Source organism: Phalaenopsis equestris, unplaced genomic scaffold (assembly GCF_001263595.1).
Source record: "Phalaenopsis equestris unplaced genomic scaffold, ASM126359v1 Scaffold000522, whole genome shotgun sequence".
In the NCBI taxonomy this organism is placed as follows: Eukaryota; Viridiplantae; Streptophyta; class Magnoliopsida; order Asparagales; family Orchidaceae; genus Phalaenopsis; species Phalaenopsis equestris.
In genome coordinates this window covers 480380-500332 of record NW_018164962.1, presented here as the reverse complement: position 1 = coordinate 500332, position 19953 = coordinate 480380, and the positions used below count along the sequence as shown (strand labels likewise).

The 19953-nt window shown below is 33.5% G+C and overlaps 1 protein-coding gene across 2 annotated transcripts; it reads left to right on the top strand.

Annotated features, from left to right (window-relative positions):
* The first annotated feature begins 698 nt into the window (after positions 1-698).
* LOC110028742 lies at positions 699-19421 on the top strand. Of its 2 annotated transcripts, XR_002294453.1 has the most exons (5): positions 699-1141; positions 16593-18297; positions 18599-18674; positions 18761-18877; positions 18966-19052. XR_002294453.1 is itself a non-coding variant. In XM_020730720.1 (4 exons), exons 2-4 carry the CDS (start codon positions 16632-16634, stop codon positions 19094-19096), a joined length of 2076 nt encoding a protein of 691 aa, XP_020586379.1. In that variant the 5' UTR covers positions 699-1141; positions 16593-16631; the 3' UTR covers positions 19097-19421. The 2 variants fall into 2 exon arrangements, 1 of the variants encoding a protein (XP_020586379.1); XM_020730720.1 differs by having other exon boundaries at positions 18599-18877; positions 18966-19421.
* Positions 19422-19953: the final 532 nt, after the last annotated feature.

The window sequence follows — 19953 nt, the reverse complement described above, 5'->3', positions numbered from 1 at the left end:
ATCCATCATCAAATTTTCATAATGCATAATTTTTTTAAACAAATGTTAATTCATTTTCAAGAAATTTTATTGTGAATTAAGAAAAATGAATTAAGAATTTTAATTAATTGAATCTCTTCTATTGTTTTATAATTAATTCAATCAAAGATTGCAATTTTAAAATGACTTCATACTTCTTTAATTTAAATGATAAGTATGACATGTTCCATGCATTTTAATTGTTTGAAAAAAAAGAGAGAGAAAATGAAACATAATTAAGAATTTCAGCTAATACATCTCTTTCTCTATGTATATAATTTAATTTTTTCGAGTAAAACTGAACGAACAAATTTTGGTTTGCGATCGATTCATTTATAAATTGAGCACAAAGAAAAAAATTATGTTCAGCCTATTTGCTTAGCAAACAAATCCAACATAACTATTTATTCAATCAGTAAAATATGAACTATTTAACCAATCAAACACGGAGGATCTAAACACCATTTATGACCACAAGCCCTTTTAACAGCCTTATAACCTTCGATTCTCAAACAATTAAAATTCTGCTTAGAAATTACGATTTGTATTCTGAACAAGGCAACACTCGACTTCAAGCTTACAAAAAAAGTTCCTTTTTACTAAAAATTCCCATCCCTCATGTACGTGTGCTCATATTCAAGCTTCACTTCATCAAAATTTAACTTTGCTCACCCAATAATTTCAGCACAAGCCGGCATTGATTCGCAAATTGGACGCAAAGATTCAATTTTGAAGAGTGGATAAGACTCAATATGATTTGGAAAACTTGATTCTCTCTTTTTTGGGGAATCCTTCCGTTTGTTACAAAACCAGTCGCGGGTTTATTGCTCGCTCTAGAACGCGTCCATCCAGTACCTTTCCCCCAAATTGCTTTCGTGCTCTCCGCTTCTCACGCTGACTCGCTCTTGTTCAATGCCTTCAGAAACGGGGAGACGTCCTCTTTTCATTATTATTTTTTTCCTACCGCTCCCCCTCTTTCCTTCCCGGCAATGACTTTTGATCTTTCGCGGCTCATCTTCCCCAATCTGTTGCGAGTTTAGTGTTTTCCCTTTGCCTCTGCGCGAATCTACCTGTATCCATATCTTCTTCTCCAAAATTTTCAAACAGCATTTTTTTCTCTGAGGTAAATTGTCCTTTTTGTTCCCAAACCAAAATTAATTTTTTTTTTGCTGTATTTATTCACGCGTTTTTTTGTCATCCCTTTGCATCCGCTGCGTTGATTTTGGTTGAATGTTGATTCTTTAGTGATTTTGCGGAGATTTTGACATAAAGCGGGCGTTTATTTGCATTTCCCTGATAATCTCATGGAATTTTTGTAGCTTGAGATCCGTGTAATTCGAGAGTCATTCTTTTAAGAATGCCCGCTGTTGAGAAACTGCTGGAATATATTCTCTCTTTTATAAATAAGGTTTTGGATGACTAAAACCTGAAAGCTGCATAGGTAAATCCATTCCTGCAGATTTGGAAAAGTAAATGACAGATTTTTTCACGGCTACCTGCGTTTAACCACTTCCATGGGGGCATGGAGGTTCTGATACGATCTCATTGTTTTTTCTGAGCCCACTTTTTTTTTTGTTTCATTTTTGGGGGACTTTTCTTTGGGGAAGATTTGCGTATATACCACTCAATTCATATGTAGTCACATATCTAACACCTAAACTTCATTTTTTACATACATTTCATGTTTTAAAAGTTAAAATGGTGGTACTTTTTTGTGTTACATGAAAGATTTGGATTGTATCAATGTGAAAGAAGTTAAGTATAGGTGTTAGAAATGTAAATACACGGGAATTGGGCGGTATGTATATAAACAGTCATTTCTTGTATTGACTTTGCTCTTTTTATTCTAATTTCGTTGCTTCTGAAGTCCATTTTTTTACTGTCTTTTGCTGTTGTTGCATTGTCCGATTAATTTTAATATGTAATTTGTTTGATTAGCCGCCCGCAAAGAAGAATTTTTGAATGACTGTTTTTACCGTTTCAATGATAATAATGCTTAAAGTAGTTGGTCATTGGTGGATTTTAGAAGGTTCTGTCAGAGCAACACAAGGAAATAATTTTAGGTCGCCATGGTCATTCAGTTTTATTATATTCTATATCTCTGTGGTAACTTTAAGTTTCATATCATTGGCTTAATTATGGGAAATTTTGAGGGATGTTTCAGGTTTCCTTAATTATAATACTTTTTTTTATATGTCTAGTAATTTTTAATAGATTAGCTATTGTAATCATTTTTATACTAAATGAAATAATCGATAATAGGTTGAATTAGACCACTGAATGAGTATAGAAATAAAAGATACTAGCAAATACATGGAAAGTGCTAAATGGGCATTTAGTATGGACTCCATCTTGTTTGATGTTTGGTATGATATGTGCTTTACATGGTTCACAAAAAATTGTACATTGTCCAAATAACATGGAATTTTTTTTTATGATGTTGAAGAGATCGGTTCATTGTTTCTTGAGTTGAAGGATCATATTGTGCATAGATAAGGATGCCTTGGGAAGCATTCCAAAAGCTTAAGGAGTGACATGAATATGATATAAATTCCTTCTTAAATTGTATGTAAATGCCTTGATTTGTGTTAAGGAATACTGGCACATGCGAGATTCATGCTTTTTCAGATAGTCATCATGAGTTGGAAGACCACTTACCCTTCCAGTATGTAATTGTTGAATTAAAAGACATATTCTCTTTGTTGGGTTTCTCGAAGTGCATTCATGAAAGATCTTTTCTTCATTAAGGCCATTCTTGAATTGACAGATTTGAAACTATTGAAGGATTTCAATGTTGATGAGCAAGAATAGCTAGGGTTTTGGCAAGCATTTGGGATAATTTTGAGTCAACTTTAGGCGAGTTATGCTAAATTTAAGCTCAAAATCAAAATCGAACGCCTTACTCAAACTTGACTTGAAATCATCAAACTCGAGTTGGAAGTAATTTAATGTATACTTGACTCGAAATGATAAGTCGTAATTTTCCACTTATATGCCATATGGTGATTAGCTTTGTACGGGACACAATGTTGAGTGCATGATTGTTGGTTTCGGCATTGTAAGATTGGCAATGCACGTTCGTTTCACTTGAACATTGGTTGGAGTTGAGAATTTATCAAATATTCGAGAATTTGATATCTTTGAGCAGTCTTTGTTTTCATATAGATTTCAACTTTCCCTGCGTTGCTTTTAGATGCTTTTTTCATGCTTACATCTACATTTTTGGATTGTGAGTTTAACTTTGTTGGTGAAAAAGCTTAGTTTGGAAACTCAAAAAATTAGTGGTTGAACGTATTTTGGGTCCGAGTGGTAGTTACACGTAGTTTGTATTTTGGAATTAAAAAAAAAAAAACAGAAATCTAAATGCCCTCTTAGTCATTCACATTGCATACTTATGAATGCTTTTCTCATTTTCATAAATGCCTAAGCTAATTATTGATTGCAAAAGGATCGTCTTTTAGAGACAATGACAAGTTGAAAGTTAAGAAAGATAGGATATTTCATGCAATTTTTCCCTAGAAATCAAAGTGATATTCTAATATTCATTGATGATGGTAAGAGGCAAAGTGGAGAGCACTTGTGGTGTCACTCTTGAGGATGCTTCTTTTATTAGCCAAAATATGCCATAGTTATCCTTTTATAAAGTATTGTCGTATAACATGCAATTATTTAATATAGTTGCACGCCTTTATTTTTTTAACATAATTATATTGTCATAACCCGGGTCCTGAATGTTGTACACGCCGACAACTCAGGACATCATGAAATAAATTGAACATATTTTGTATTATCAAAGAAAAATCTATACAAATAAAAATAGTAATAAACAAAGAATTATAAATTTTGTTTCATAATTAATAGTCTACTGATATAAACTTAAAGGAAAAAAATAAAACCGATTGAATCAAAACCGAAATGACCGCAAAGAATGATTACCCTTATACAAAAAAGAAAATACAAAAACTAATGCAAATAATGAAATATACAAAAAATAGAAACCTAAAACTAAGAAGTTTGCTAGTGTGGAGATGGTCCTGCTAGTGGTTGAATATAGTATGTTATGCAAAAATATTAACAAGTGAGTTTGACAAACAAGTTCAATAAATAACAACTATTTATCAAAACATAAATTAGAAGGAAAATGGGGTATGCAGTATAAACAACAAAGATAAACGATTAAACATTAATAACATCATAGAATCACATGAGTATTGAAACATGAATATGCTCAATTATGGATATACAATTACTTTAAATCCAATAAAATTATATTAGTACATAACTTAACAGTTTATTGAATTTTAGTTTAATTTATATCTATATAGTTGATTTTAACAGATATCCTAAAGTTAGGTTATTTCTTGTAGAGTCGTTATGTTGTTGGCCCGTCAGCCCGACTAGCTGATATTCAAAATGGTTTTACCGACCTATACATCATTACACATAAATATACCAAAATTTTCACATGTATAATATGTAAAAAAATACTACTTCACATAGACCCGTGATATGACATAAATTTACATGCAATTTCCTAAAGGTAAACTATCTGAAAATAATATTATAATTGCAGGATCAAATATGCATGAAGTTTTACACCAATAAAATAAGGCAGCTAAGTACTTAATTATGAGCAATAAATGAACTCTATCACAAGTGCAAAATAAGAAAATTAAAGTAATAAGGGCTAACTGATAATCCTATGAAGTAAATAAAAATCTACCATAAATAATAGGAATTAATGCTCTTAACTAGGAAGCGTATGTTTATTCCTAAATAAAAAACAATTAGTTGCATCGAGACAAGCACACCGAGGAATTAGAAAACTTTGATTCGTGATAGGCAGAGGCGCGCGGAGGGAGTGGGGTGGAGTGATCATGCGACGCCCTATTCTTCACCCTACTTAAATAGAGAAAAGAGGCGGTAGAGGCGCAGGAGAACGTCAATTAGTGCCAACGAGGGAATCTACATTAGGGAAGGCGACAAGCATGCTGGGGAAATAGGAAAGAATCACAAATCATGAAGTCAGTTGCAGAGGGAGATTGTGAGATTCCTACGATTCACGAGAGGTGGGATGCGATCACGAGAGGGAAGAAAAGGAAAATTTGATTCGCGACTCGGTAGCAAAACAGGGAAACAAATTTTGGATCTTACATATATAATTATTTTTAAGTTAGATCTAATTGTTGAAATTAGTTGAACATTGTCTTGTATTATACCATTTTTTTTCTTATAATGAGAACTCTCTAGGCGAGGTCAAGTAGTTTGATGTGTGTGGTTGAGAGTCACAAATCTAATTCATTGGCTTCACCCCAACTTATTAACACTAGTCATCTAATCATTGTTATTTCTCGTCATCTTTTCTTTTCCTGATGAGAGACGATCATCTCTTCTTTTTCTCCTTTGGTATTATAGTCTTCTTGAAAGTTTGGACTTAGTTTGACCAACATTGTCACAGATAGTACTTGCCCAACTCTTGTGGTACTCTTGTATTTGAGTATCCGACAAGGTAGATTCAATCTTCACTTGGCTATCAACTTTGATTCTATCTTTGCCTCAATAAATTTCACGAGCTTGCCGCTTTCTTTCAAAAGTGTGTCCAAAAGCTTTGTTGTGAACACTGTGAGAGTGATTACTTTGACTTCACCAATTTATTCTTTTCCTTATAGCGTTGATATCTTTGCTCTTGAAACTTGATAATTTAGACATACTTTATTTTGTCACCAATTGTCGGTTAAGACTTGCTCAAAGAAATATGAAAAGACATAATGCGAACTTATAAAATTGAAAAAGTAAAGGGAGAGAGATAAGTATATTTGTGATTTTGAATTGTGGTTTTCTGAAACACATTTGTATGTTGAAACTCTTTGTTTCAATGCATTCTGGTGTTGTTGTATCCATGCTTTCTGAGTAGATTTACTTGTTTTTCCTTGTGGTGATGTGGTAGATTTGTAGGAATGTTGGATTGAATGTTGAAATAGTTTATATTCCATAATTGTGATGATTTCCTTCTGCACTTAGTTTACTTTTCAATCTGGCCATATGATTTGTTAAAATGTGTTGTGAACCCATAAGTCTCGGAAGAGCTATAGTATGAATGATTAGGAAAATTACATTGAACTATAGGATATGAATCAAAGTACTTTGTAGAGAGAAACAAATAAATAGGGAGATACTTTCTTTGGGTTCAAAGTGGGACTTAAGGAGTTAAGGTCACTTTAGCCAAGCCTCTTTATGTGCTCGGAAAAGGTTTATGCTTCTATTCATCACAAAACTTTACTTTATTTCGTCTTTCTTTCACTTCCACAATATACTATTATCACCACAAGGAAAAGTATCCTTAGCACTTGTCAAAACTACTTCACATACCATAGTAAGAAATTTTGTAAGTATAACTTTAGATAATTGCAGTAGGTTTGTTAGCAAAACTATTTTATTTCGAAATTCCAAACTAAGAACAAATTTAGTAGACTATAACATTTTCCTACTTTGGTTCCCGTTGTTTCATGTGGGTTCGACATCCCGGACTTTTTAGAGCTCTATATTACTGAAATTTTACGTATACTTACGTGAGGAATCTCAGTGTATATGAAAATTTGATTTTAATACTTTAATCAATTTGCTAGGGAACAAATCAAGTTTTTTGTTGTCATTAACCCAAAGACCTTCAGAAAAATCTAGCATTGATCTTGTTCTATATAATTCATATATCACTTGCACCATATGCAATACGTTTGTTGTATCACCATATTGCACTTCATTGTTATGCAGTGCAGAATAATATCATAGGCTCACAAAAATCAAATATACAAAACAATTGATGTGTTTGGACAAATTATCATATATTTCTAACAAATAATATTGATTTTATGACTTCCACTTGCTTTTGCTGAAAATTCCATAGGCCACATGGCCCACATCAGAAGATTAGCTTTCTAAGGAACAAGGAAGTTGATTCTCCCAAGCGTTTTACACATACACACAGTATGCATCCACGGGCACATAAACAAATTGGGGTGTAAATTGAAATATCAAAATGACCAAAATTTCCTCAGTAACATGTTTGCTAGCCTACCTAGAGTAAGCTGTAACAAAGGCAACAAACAAAAGATTTGTAGACGAGAACGGTTTATCAAGGTCGGATTTATTGCCAGGCTTTATCCATTTAATATCGTAAGCCTATGACATAAATAGTGCATGAAAAGGTAGCGAATAGGAGTTAGATTAGAGATTATAATTTAAACTTTTATAACCTTCTGGCGCTACCAAAAAAACAGATAACAGAAAGATGAAGCATACACAGAGAACGCTAAGATCTATGTGGTTAGCATAAAAACTAAATTGGTAATAAGTTTCTAGTAATAAGTTTCTTCATTGTAAAATCTATATTATTGGTTATTACCAACAACAACTGAAGTACTAAACATGCCTTACAACATTCTAGAGTACCGTCAAACAGAAGCTTAATCAAATAAACCCACTTATAGTCAATGGCTTTAACCATAGAAGGACAATGAGCAATACATCACATATGATTATCCTCAAGGCTCAAATTTCTTCAAGCAATTATGTTTACCAGCCTCTGAATAGCACAAAAGAATGGGGATACCGAACAGTGTAATAAATGTTCGAATAGAATTGAAGAATAAAATTTTCTAGAAGACTATCTAGTAGTAATTGAATTCCAACTAGACGGCTCAGCTGATAGATCAATCCACATGCGCTCTATGACAGACTTTGCTTGAGAAGTAGTAAAATTGGAAGTTTTCTCTCATTCACAAGCCCAGAACTAAATCGTTTAGGATTAGAATTAAATTATCAAAACTAAGAAGAACATATATCTCTAGTAAAGGCTTAACATGAATAAGAATAAAAATTAATATTAAAAGAACACAACATGATGAAAGATGAGAAATTTTTTGGATTAAAGATCATAAAAAATATAATCATTATAAAAGGTGTTATAACCCGCATGCATACGTAGTTTTAATGAGATGATAAATGAACCTAACATACATAATCAAACTTAGATATATCAATGTTATTCATGAAAGAGATGATAAAAAGGCGGGTTAAATTGCAAGATGTAAGCAATTAATCTATTGATTAAATAGATAATCATGTCCATGACATCAACCTATAATTTAGGTGGAACAAAAGATCCAAGCAAAAAAGATTAACTAAATCTAATAGATGGTGATTCTAGAATTAAACAACAACTTTTTTCTGAACGTAAGGACATGACCACTAGGAAATAGTCTTTTTTTAAAAAAAAAAAACTCATGACATTAAAATGGTATATATTCATCTACAACACCGGATTAAAACTTAATAACCTGATACAAAAACAATAACTACAAGCCTTTATCCCACTTATGTCCTATTAAAAACTTAATATATTGATGTTAGAGAAAAATTGAATTTCAACATACAGTACAAATTTTTGGAAGGTAATAAATTCTTCATACTATAGCGAAGAAAATGAACCAAAGTATACAAGATTTAATCATCAATGAATATCACAAAGCATTTATAACTTCCATGTAATATGATAAAAATAAGGCCCCATACATCACTATGAATCAAGTCAAAGCATCTTTCAGCATGACAACCATGTGATGGAAAAGAACGAGACTTAATTTACTCTGATGATGCTCCACCCAAGCCCTCGCTACTCTCCTGCTCCTGCAACTCCTTACACAACAACACTCACAAATCACCACACACACACACACCTAGACTTGTTTAAAACAAGCCTAGAACACTACAAACACAGGAGGAAAAATCCCACCAACCCTCTATATTTCTCTTTCTCTAAATTTCCTTCGAAACCGCTCTAAAAACCTCCTTGAAATCGCTGCTGAACTGCTCTGAACCTTCTCGAAACTGTCCAAAATTCAGTATTGGCGCCTAGGCGCCACTTTATTCTGGCGCCTGGTCTTGTCCTTCAGAACTGGAGCCATGGCGCCTAGTCCAATCTCTCTGGTTTCATTTTACTGGACTGACGCCTAGGCGCTACACTGATCTAGCGCCATGACCTTGGCCTTCAAAACCGAGGCCATGGCGCCCAGTGTTTAGCGCCCTGGCGCCAAGCTCTTGGGTTCCAGGCTTAGCTGCGCCCAGTACTTGACGCCCTAGCCCAACCTTCACAAACAACTTTTTCTTCAAATCTTCTCTTTTTCGCTTATTGTTTCTTCAACTCCGTTTCACTTCTAATACCTGTTATACCTACAAGAAAAACATACAAATATTTTTTTTTTTTAAATACAATTTCATTCAAAAAGATGTGCAAAATATAATGAAATTCATATAATCTTTTCACACATCAGTTGAATATGAAGTTAATTACAGTTGAGACATATAAATATTAATGGATTTTCTTAGAATGTATGGACTAAATGGGAATACATAAGCAAATATTTCACTAAAATTGTGTAATTTTTTAGTTTAAGATCTCATCGAGCTCTTTTTCTGTTTATATGTCTGGCATATCGATGGCTGTTGGTCAAAATTTTGATGATTTAAGCTACTGTTTTACCAGTTTGCAGAAGGCATTTGGTTGTTGTGATGGGGTCTTTGAATGCAAACTCAATTAATAATTAGTTTTTGCACCTTATTTATTATTTTCTTTTGCAAGCATATGAATAAGAAGAATGGGTTGTTCATATTCGAATAAAACAACTTAAAACCATTTTTGATATGTAAGTTTATACTTATCTTCTTTTGATGCATCCTTTAAAAGTATTGTTAGGAGATGGATCTCAGTCATTCACGCCCAGATTTTTTGCTTCTATAATCGCTGCAATGATAACAATACAAAGCAAAGGTCCATCTTTTTCAAGCAAGTGATAATCTTAAGATCCATGATGGTCCTTCAATTAAAACTAAGGGAATTGATAGTAATCTCTAAGCTTAAACCATAATACGCAGTCTGAGTTGATATTCTCCAACAATAACCTTAAAGCCCAAAGTTTTCATTTATTTGTGCTGCCCCCTATGGTATGATAGTCTAGTTATAATCCTAAAGATGAGTTGTATCAGTCCTTGGCCATCCAGTCGATTGAAGGAGTCTCCACTACTCTCCTCGTAAGTAACTATGAATATCCTTGGTGGACGGTAAATTTTTTTCTAAAGCTCTTTAGTTAATTAGAGAAGGCTCTATTGAGCAATTCATTCCTTTGAACCCATTTATTGTCTTGAGTGTCAGTGTCAGTGAAACAGTTATCTGGATGGACTCCTTTTCTTTGGCTTTTCATCTGCATGAAGTGATTGTTTTGAATAACATTTTCCTAGAAAATTGACGAGTTCATGTAGTTTCCAGTAGGAAATAATCATCATCATGATTGTGTTTTGGCTCGATCAATCTTTTATTATTCATTTCTTTTATGAAACTTTTTTTAACTCTAATGTATATGAATCTTTTATGCATTTATTGTTTCCATCTCAAGTTGTGAGCTTCTCTTTTTCATCCCTTTTCCTCTCATGTTAATTTTTTGTCAGCTCTTTTTATATTGGTTATATTTGGCACTCTTTCTTGTTTTTATAACTTTTGCTTCAATAGGTGTTATTTCTTAAAATAATGAATTCATGTATCATTAATGTCCATAATTTCACCGCATTCACTATAACGCCCTCATTTCCTTTCAATCAACTTGATGTCATTGACTTTTTTGTTGCCCAACACTCACATGCATTCAATATGACAAGTATTTTTATCTTTATCTATAAGTTCAATAACATTCTCTCATAACATAGCATCACGTAAGCACCAACTCAATATAATCACCCAACCTTTATTCAACTGCAAAATACAATTATTTAAATGGCTAATGTTGTACAGCTGGGGTGATAAAAAGCGGCATATGTTTTAGCATTCCTATTTGTGTATCACATAATATGTTAACTCTATTTTGCACAGACCTTTCAACTTGTTCGCTGTAATTATATAACTTATCGGTATCTATGTTTTCCATTCTTCTGCAGGTATTTTTTTCTGTTAGATTTGTTAATAGTATCCCCAAGTATTCATACTTGCATATAAGTTTGTTCTATATAATCCCAAATTCTCTTTATAAATTTTCTTCGTATATTTAGCCATAATGCATTTGAAGTATGTTTCAACTTTTTATTCCAATTTATTTTTGACAACATTAATTTCCTTACTTTAAATTCTTTCATGCCCTTGATTTTGCATGTATTTTTATTTCGGGTAGGTTGAATACTCGAATCCAACCATTTATAATTCTTAATTTTGTTTCAACCTAATGTGCAATGTGTACGAGCACGTGATTTTTGCATGTATTTGGTAATTTTTTCACTTTTACTATATAAATCATAAGCAACTAGCTTTGTCATGTTATTAAGTTTCTCCAGTAATTAACTTGAAATTTTAATATCATTTCATGTCAATGTTTTTTTTTTAGCATATCACGTCGATGTGATTCATCTTTAGGTAGCATCCAAATGAAGAAATCTATCATTAATCATTGTAGACCTATTGACTTAAACTCATGTTGTCCTTCCACCAATTGATTTGGCGAATGGTACATGGCATGCTATAAAGTGTTTGACTTGCATTTGTTTTGTAGGACTTGATTTATTTGGCATTTTAACATTATCGTTTCTTTTGTCTACTTGCATTTCTTATCTCTCCACAGAAAACATAAATTTGAGTATATAGTTTTGCTGAATTTAATATGGCAAACTCAAAAGAATGAAAATAAAGGAGCTATAAGAAAATAGAGATGATGATGATTGCATTTACTAAAAAGGCTTGGTGCACTTAATCAGTTCTAGATGAAGATTTGTTTGTTGACATCCATTTTTAGCGGGCTTCTTGTTTTCTATCTAATCCCTTCTTATGATGCATGCAATACATTTAACATAAATATTTTCTTTGTTATTCCAATTTTCAACTTATTTTAATATAGACTATAGATTAGAATAATGTCATTTACAAATGTTATATACCGTGATATTCCTCTCATTAAATATCTTTTATATAAACATTTTAATATTTAGTGTACTATGGTACATATTTAATAATGAGTTTTGATTTGATTCTACTTAGATTGGCAACCATTTAGTCGCCTTAAAATTAGTTTTCACACCCACACCCACACTCACAACCACACCCACGCTGGCCTTTGGTAATAAATTTTCAGTTAAAAGATGATGAAATCAACGAAAGACAAATATTATTTTGAGGTAATATCCAGAAGATAGCTTTAAAGAAAAGACACAATTATAAAAAATTACAAAGTACATAACAAATTGATCCTAATAAATAAAGTTAATTCCAAATAAAATGCATAAAAGTAAAAGTTTAGGTTCATATGAGATATCATTTGAAATCTGGCGAGTTATGAAAAATATTGAAGTTGTTTGGTTAACAAAGCTTAAGTTTGATATTTTAATGATCAAAATATTAAACTTTTTAAAAAGAAACGCTTTGATACTAGCATTTTTAAACGGAGGTGTTCAAAATAATTTGATTCAACTCAAGTTCTTCTAATAGTTAAAAAAATTACTAATTAATGATAATTAATCTTAGATTGTATCATATGATGTAGATAGTATTGTATGATATGCTATACTATGCTTTGAATTAAATTAATAGAATCAATTTTGCATTAATTGATTATTTACAAAAATTTCACTAGTTATTCTAAACAGACTGTGTGCAATGGTAGAGGAAAACGGATTGGCCAGGCGGCTGAATGGTAGAAAACAGCTGTTTCCTGGTGGCAGCAACAAGCTGGATTGACGGTGACAATGGTTGGGAATGCAGGGGACTGCAGGACAGCTAAATGAGGGTTGTCCCAGGGCTTTGGCAGCGAAGATGATGGCTAGACATCGAGTTACTGCGGGAAGAACAACGACGGTCGTTCAGGGGCGGCTACAACCATGGAGGTGGCCTGGAGCGAAGGATGTAGAAAGGGATAGACAAGATAATCACCATTTTAGGAGAGAGATATTGCCGAAGCACCGCCCAATCTCTCAGATATAGCCCTTAAAGGGAAAAAAAAACCGGACGTCAATGGTTTTCCTATACAAAACACACGAAAAACCAACCCTAAAACTTCAGAAATACAAATATATAATAATAGGATAGCAAGGAGTGGCCCAATAGGACTGGCTAACTCCTCAACTGTGACAGAACTTAGATTAGTTCGATTAGGCGTGAAAATGACGCCCGCATGGTCGTGGATGGTCTTCCGCGTTTGGTTCTTATATGCTGAATCACGGAAGGCATCCTTGTATGCGGCGCTCTGACGTAAAAAATGCTAGTATCAATGTGTTTCTTTGTAAGAAGTTTGGTATTCTGATTATTAAAATATCAACCTTAAGATTTGTTAACCAAACAACTTGAATATCTCTCATAACTCTCCATATCTCAAATGATATCTCATATGGGACCTAAACTTTTACTTTTCTGCATCTTATTGGAATTAAACTAACTTTTTTTATGAGGATCAAGTGATTTTTATTCCTTTTTTTTATAAATGGGTTTTTCTTTAAAGCTCACTTTTTATATTCCCTCAAAATAATATTGTATTTATTTGATTTCATCATCTTGAGTTGAAATCTTATTAGAATCATTTCTTATATATCTAATTTACTCAAAATATTAAAATCAACTAACACGAATTTCAACTATTTTAATTTCTGCTTATATTCTTTTTTTAACCAGTAATATGTAGGTTTTTTTGTTATTTTTCTACTTGGAAGTCTTGTAATTTTCTTAGAGTTAATGTAATACTTTGTACTATTTATTTTTCCCTTTTAAATATACATTTTTTAGTTAACAGCATGTTGTTTCTTCTTAGTACACCATCATATCTCTTTATTATATGCATTTAACTTATTTTTAGATTCTCATGAATCTTTGGCAGTCTTCTTGATGCAACCATCTCGTCTCTTATCAATTTTGGTTAAGCTATTGATTTTTGTTATTCTCCTCTAACAACTTATCTTAGAAGATCACTCTTTGAACACTTACCTTAGAATATTAACTAACCTATCATCTTTCAGATTGTGCCATCTTTTCATAGGTAAATTACTTCTTTTAGCTTTTTTTATTTTTCCAAGGCGAACATCCTTTGATCTTGTTTAATAAAGACTTTTGCTTGAATCACCCTCATAATCTTTGGAAAAATTTTTTTCTTGCTATATGCGTAAGAAAAATTGTATTTATGATTTTGGTTGTGCACTTTTGGACAAGACTAAGTTTCTAATCATTTGTTAAAGTGCTCTTTTCCTTTTGCATGATCATGATTATGGGCTAGTCCAAGTTAGGGATTCATGTGGTTGATGTTTTATGCTTGCTTTTGAGGTAAGAATTAGCTAGCAAAGGGCCAGTGTTATTTGCTATTTTTTTAGAATTTGCTATGGAACAATTGTATCTAAAATCATTGTAAAAAAATATGATTAAGAAAATAACTTCAAAAAATTTTGATGATGAAACCATAAAAAAGGTAGATCATATCAAATGAGGCCAACTTACTAGTCTATGACATGTTATTTTTTCCTTTTTTTTCACGTACCCAATGAGTTCTTTCATAACGTCTGACGAAAAGCTATTGTGGTGATCCGATTATGTTTGCTGTACAATGTCTTGATAGATATTTTGGAGGAATTTTTTGTGGGAGTGATGCCCAAATTAACTAAATGGTAACAAGAAATGCAACTTTTGTTACAGAAAGCAAACAGGGGTTGCAACAAGCACACAATGAAAGACATACAACACAAACACCAAAATAGGGGTCTTGATGCTACAATTGGAGGAGGATTAATAAGTATGGATGGCTGGATGGTTGAGAGGCAACAAGGGGAGGGGCGGCAATAGCAGGGAAGGTGATTGATGGCTGTTATGTGGCTGAAAGTGGGGGGTAGCAAGGTTTTGGTGTAGGGCTGCAGCTGGGTTTTGGAAGAGTTGTGGTAAGTGGAATGTGGCTTGGAAAGGGGCGACGACAAGAAATAAAGATTTAAATGTAAAAGAAAAACAACATCTTTTAATTCTACAAGCCCTTAAATCCCATTTCTCCTCCGATTTGTCTTAAATCCCGGGTTTAGAAACCCATTAGAAATGGATTTATGGGATTTAGAAACACTGATGCGCATGTGAGGGAGGAAGGCCAGGAATAACTTCCTCAATGGTTTTTGGTAGGAGCGGACGGAAGGGGAGGAAGGTACGTTTTACAGTCTCTGCACGCCGCTACTTCTCTACGGCTCTAGTAGCAGCTCTGTCGCAATGGCTCGATCACTATGGCGGCTGGTTGGGCGAAATTGGGAGAGTGAGGAGAGGAGATTGGTAGGTTTTGGTGGACACAAGAGGCGAGAGAGAGGTAACACATACTCTGTTCATATATAAAGGAGAGGTGGTAGTCGATCCACAAATTGTGAAGGTGGAAATAGAGAATCGACAAAAAAAGGAAGGAATCACGAGCCTGAATTGGGAAAGCAGCGGGAAAGGAAAGAAGCGCATAAAAGGAAAAAAAAATCATTCTTACATTTGTTTAGATATTTTTTTAGTATAATTAATCATTCTAACAATGTGTCTGGTTCAAAGTCTTAACTTCCAATATGCTGCTTTTACAGCCAGTTTTTGCAAGTGTGGTAATTTGTCTTCTTTAAGTTATTCTTAACATAGGCTTTTTATTTTTTGTTAATTTTCTTTGCTCTACTTTATCTATGTCCTGGTTATTTTTTCCTACATTGATGTTTATTCACAAGTAGAATTTTTGTCATGCTGTTGCACAATCTTTTGATATTAAATTATAGGGGTATTTATATGCATAGCACCCAATTCCTATGTATTTACATATCTCACAACTAAACTTTCATATTCACACACATAGCACTCAAATCTTTAAATCATATTAAAAAATAGCACTGTTACCACCTTTTAAAAGTGAAATACACGTTTAAAGCATGAAATTGTTGTGTATGTAAATATGAAAGTTTAGATGTGAGATATGTAAATACATAAGAATTGTGTACTTGGCATGTAAATTTCCCTAAACTATAATGATAATTGGCTCACGCCAATGTGATTCATGATGGGTGCATTCAAATGACAAATCCCTTTATTAATCCTTATTCTGCTCTTATCTTGAAACTGCTTTGTGCTTCTGCCAATCAACTCGTTGCATGATACTTGGGATGTCGTAAGTATTTTACTTGCATCTTGTTGCATTTATAATAATTTATTTCTGGTTTTTTGCATCTTTAGCTCTTTTGTCGCAGTGTTACTTATTTTTTCTACCACAAAATATAAGGTTTATTTACATTACACCTCGCAATTCTCATTTATTTACCTAACACCTAAACGTTGATATTTACAGACATACCACTCAAGTCTTTAACATTACATAAAAAATACCACCATAGCAACTTTTTTTTTAAAGTGAAATATACCTTTTCATGCATAGGTTTGTGAACCAAGGTATTATAAGTGTAAATATCAACTTTGGATGTTAGATATGTAAATACATAAGAATTATGTGGTATGTATGTTCATTTTCTAAAATTTAAATCTGTTGCTATATAGTGTTGATGGGTTTAATGTGCAGGACTTGAGGCAAAGAGTATTCATCAGATAATTAGATAAAATGGCGTTTACCGGTATCAGAAAATGTTTGGTGTTTTCTATCAGGTCTATTTGGATATCCATTTGTCAACATCCCTTCGTAGCAGCCTTCCTGCTTTCAGTGCTGTTTCTGTACATATATTTTCCTTCCATCTTCACTTTCATCATCCATTCCTCTCCTGTGATTGCCTGCACCGCCCTTCTTCTCGGAGCTCTTTTAGTTTATGGGGAATTCGATATTCGCGAGAGTGAGGATGTAAAGAGTTTGAATGCCTCTGTGAAAGTTGCTGAAAATGAAGAGAGATTTAGGGATTTTGCTGTTTTGAAGAAAGATGAGAATGTCAGTGATGGAGGATTGATGAGTTTAACCAAGGTTGGTCCTTTTAATGGCAATGTGGATGAAGAGGATATCATGAACTTAGCTGCTAGCTCTTCAAGCAAAACTGCTGAAGAAGAAACACAAACTGAGATAGAGTTTCGCGATCGTGAATTCATTGAAAAGAAACTATTTTTTATTGAAAATGCTGCTGAAGGCTTGAAGGTAGATGTTGAAAAGCCTTTAGACAACCAGTTTGATTCTTCTCTTGGTTCTCCTTGGCAGCAAGTTGATAGCCATGATGTTTCTTCTAACTCTGAGTCTGATGAATCTGATGAATCTGATGGTGAAGAGAGTTTGTCTCCTCGTACATCTATGACAGACATCGTTCCCATTATGGAAGAACTTCATCCTCTTCTTGAATCTGAAAATCCACAGCCAGTTCATAGATCCTCTGATGCATCTGATGCATCTGATGCTGCTTCTAGGGCTTCCTCTCCAGAGCGTGAATTTGATGATGGTAGTGCAGAGGAAGAAACTGAAAACCAAGCGGATGAGGAAGATGAAGAGGCACAAGGGGAGAAGGATAATGATGAAGCTGCTGTGAAATGGACTGCAGATGATCAGAAGAATCTCATGGATCTTGGGAGTTCAGAGCTTGAAAGGAATCAAAGGTTGGAGAACTTAATTGCAAAAAGAAGAGCCAAGAAGCTGCAAAGGTTTCAAACTGATAAGAACCTTATTGATCTGGATACCGAACCTTTGCCATTTATGGAAGAAATGTCGAGATTAAATGTTCAAATTCCAGCAATTTCTGTACCGAGAAATAATCCTTTTGATTTGCCCTTTGATTCTGAGGAGAATTTTGGTTTGCTGCCAGTTCCAGGCTCAGCTCCTTCAGTTCTGCTTCCACGGAGAAATCCGTTTGATCTTCCTTTTGATCAAAATGAAGAAAGCAGGAAGCACTCCGGTGAAAGCTCTAGGCCCTATGATGTATCAATTTCACAGAGGGATCCCTTTCCCAAGGAGATTGATAATTTAAACCTTGGCGCAGTTTCGGATGATGTCAATCAAGAGAAAAATGAGCCCAAATTAAAGCCTTATTTTGTTCCAGAAAAAATGAATGGGACGAGTTTCGGATCATTTGAGCATCAATTAAGTGAGGAGAGCGATGATTCTGACGCAAGCTCAGCTTCTGAATCTGACTCAGCTTCGGCGGTTTTCAATCTGGACCCCGAGTTATCGAAATACGAAACAGATGAACGAGTATCATCTGTAAACCAAGATTTCGGATCCGCGGAACATGAAAGTGATTTATCGGTTGAAGTTGGTTCCGTTAATCTTGACCAAGAACACATTGGAGCAGATGCAGGTTTTTATAATCTCCACTAATTTAAAGTGCCGAAAATAGTCCCCTGGCTATTTACATGGAGCTATTTTATTCATACGTGTCAATAAAAGTGTTAAATTAGTCACTAGACTCTTTTAATATTGGTTGAATTATCCCCGTAACGACTATTATCGTCTCCATTAGAAGTCTAGAGACTAATTTAACACTTTTATAGACTCTCAGACTAAAATAGACCCCTACAAAGAGCCAGCTGACCATTCTGACACTCTTCTCAATTTTTTTACCCTCAAAATATATAATCAAGCTGCAATTATTTCTGCAGTGGAAGTTGAAATTGGAGAAGCGGACTCTAGTTCACCTGTTTCAAGTACTACAAACTTAGAAGTGATTGATGAGAGGTATGATGGATCAAGTTCTTCCCCTTCTTCTGAAGAAGATGATAAATCTATTGAAACAAACATTCATATAGAACCAATTAATTCAGAAGTAGCTGTGGTAACTCATGTCGGCCGAGTAATCGAACCAGTTTATGATTCTAGCCCCGGTGCGAAGTCCACCTCCCACATTCTATCTCCAGAAACTTTATCTCCTAATCCTAAAGGTTAATCCAAACACCACACTAGCTGGCCAACATTATAGTCTTCTCTCCTTTTCATTGCAACTGATGATGCATATTTTTGTTTCTCCAGCTGAAGAAGGCTTCAGGACAGATTCTTCATTGGCATCTGACATGCAAGCAAACTTGCAAGAAGTGTCTTCAACTCCAAAGACCTCTGAACAAAGTACAGTTTTCAGTGGAGGAAAAGCTTCTGATTTATAGGGGTAGATTCAGCCCCAGTGCTGCAAACAAGTCTGAACAGTCTTGGATCTTCTGCTGCTGAAATATGGAAGAGAGTTTATGCATATTTGTTTAAGAGCAAATGGCTTATTTTTGTTATATTTCAAAGGGTTGGTAACGTTTCAGATCTTACAAAATTGAGATTTGTGCTGTTCTTTTACTTTCCGGATGAAAATTGCATTGAAAATCTGCAATTTTTTGTGGAGAAATTGCATGTTTTTAAGTTAAGGTCGTGTACAGAGGATTTTTGCGTTAATGGAACATTTGAATGGTGATAGTGGTTAGTAGCTTGATGTAAAATAAGTTGGGGAGGTTTACATGGATATCACATAATTTCTATGCATTTATATATAACACTTATAATTTGATATTTATTTTTATAACACTTTAGTATCATAAAATTATGTATGAAGAGGTGTATTTCCCTTTTAAAAAGTTAGTGATAGTAGTATTTTTAATGTTATATTAAATATTTAAATGTTATGTAAATATAAAAGTTTTGTTGTTTTATATATAAATACATAAGAATTGTGAATGTATTTACATACCTCATATCAAAATTTCATATTTACATGCATATCATTAGGGTGCTTAAAATTTATACACGAAAATGTTTATTTTATTTTTAAAACTTAATAAGTTCTAAAATAGTCTCCGATTATTCTCATTGGGCCATCTCTCAAATTTTATAGAAGTGTCAGAATAGTTTCTGATTATTTTTAAATTGAATTTTAATAATTAGTTGGGGATTATTTTGATATTTTACTCTTATTTGTAAAGATTTGAGTGTTACGTGTGAATATGAATGTTTAAGCGGGAGATGTGTAGATACACAATAA

What these genes read in the sequence shown, in the direction of transcription:
- LOC110028742 (XM_020730720.1), top strand. Translation starts at nt 16,632, where the DNA reads ATGGCGTTTACCGGTATCAGAAAATGTTTGGTGTTTTCTATCAGGTCT. An exon ending in ACACATTGGAGCAGATGCAG is followed by an intron (nt 18,298 to 18,598) that starts GTTTTTATAATC and finishes TTATTTCTGCAG; the next exon opens with TGGAAGTTGAAATTGGAGAA. An exon ending in TTTATCTCCTAATCCTAAAG is followed by an intron (nt 18,878 to 18,965) that starts GTTAATCCAAAC and finishes TTGTTTCTCCAG; the next exon opens with CTGAAGAAGGCTTCAGGACA.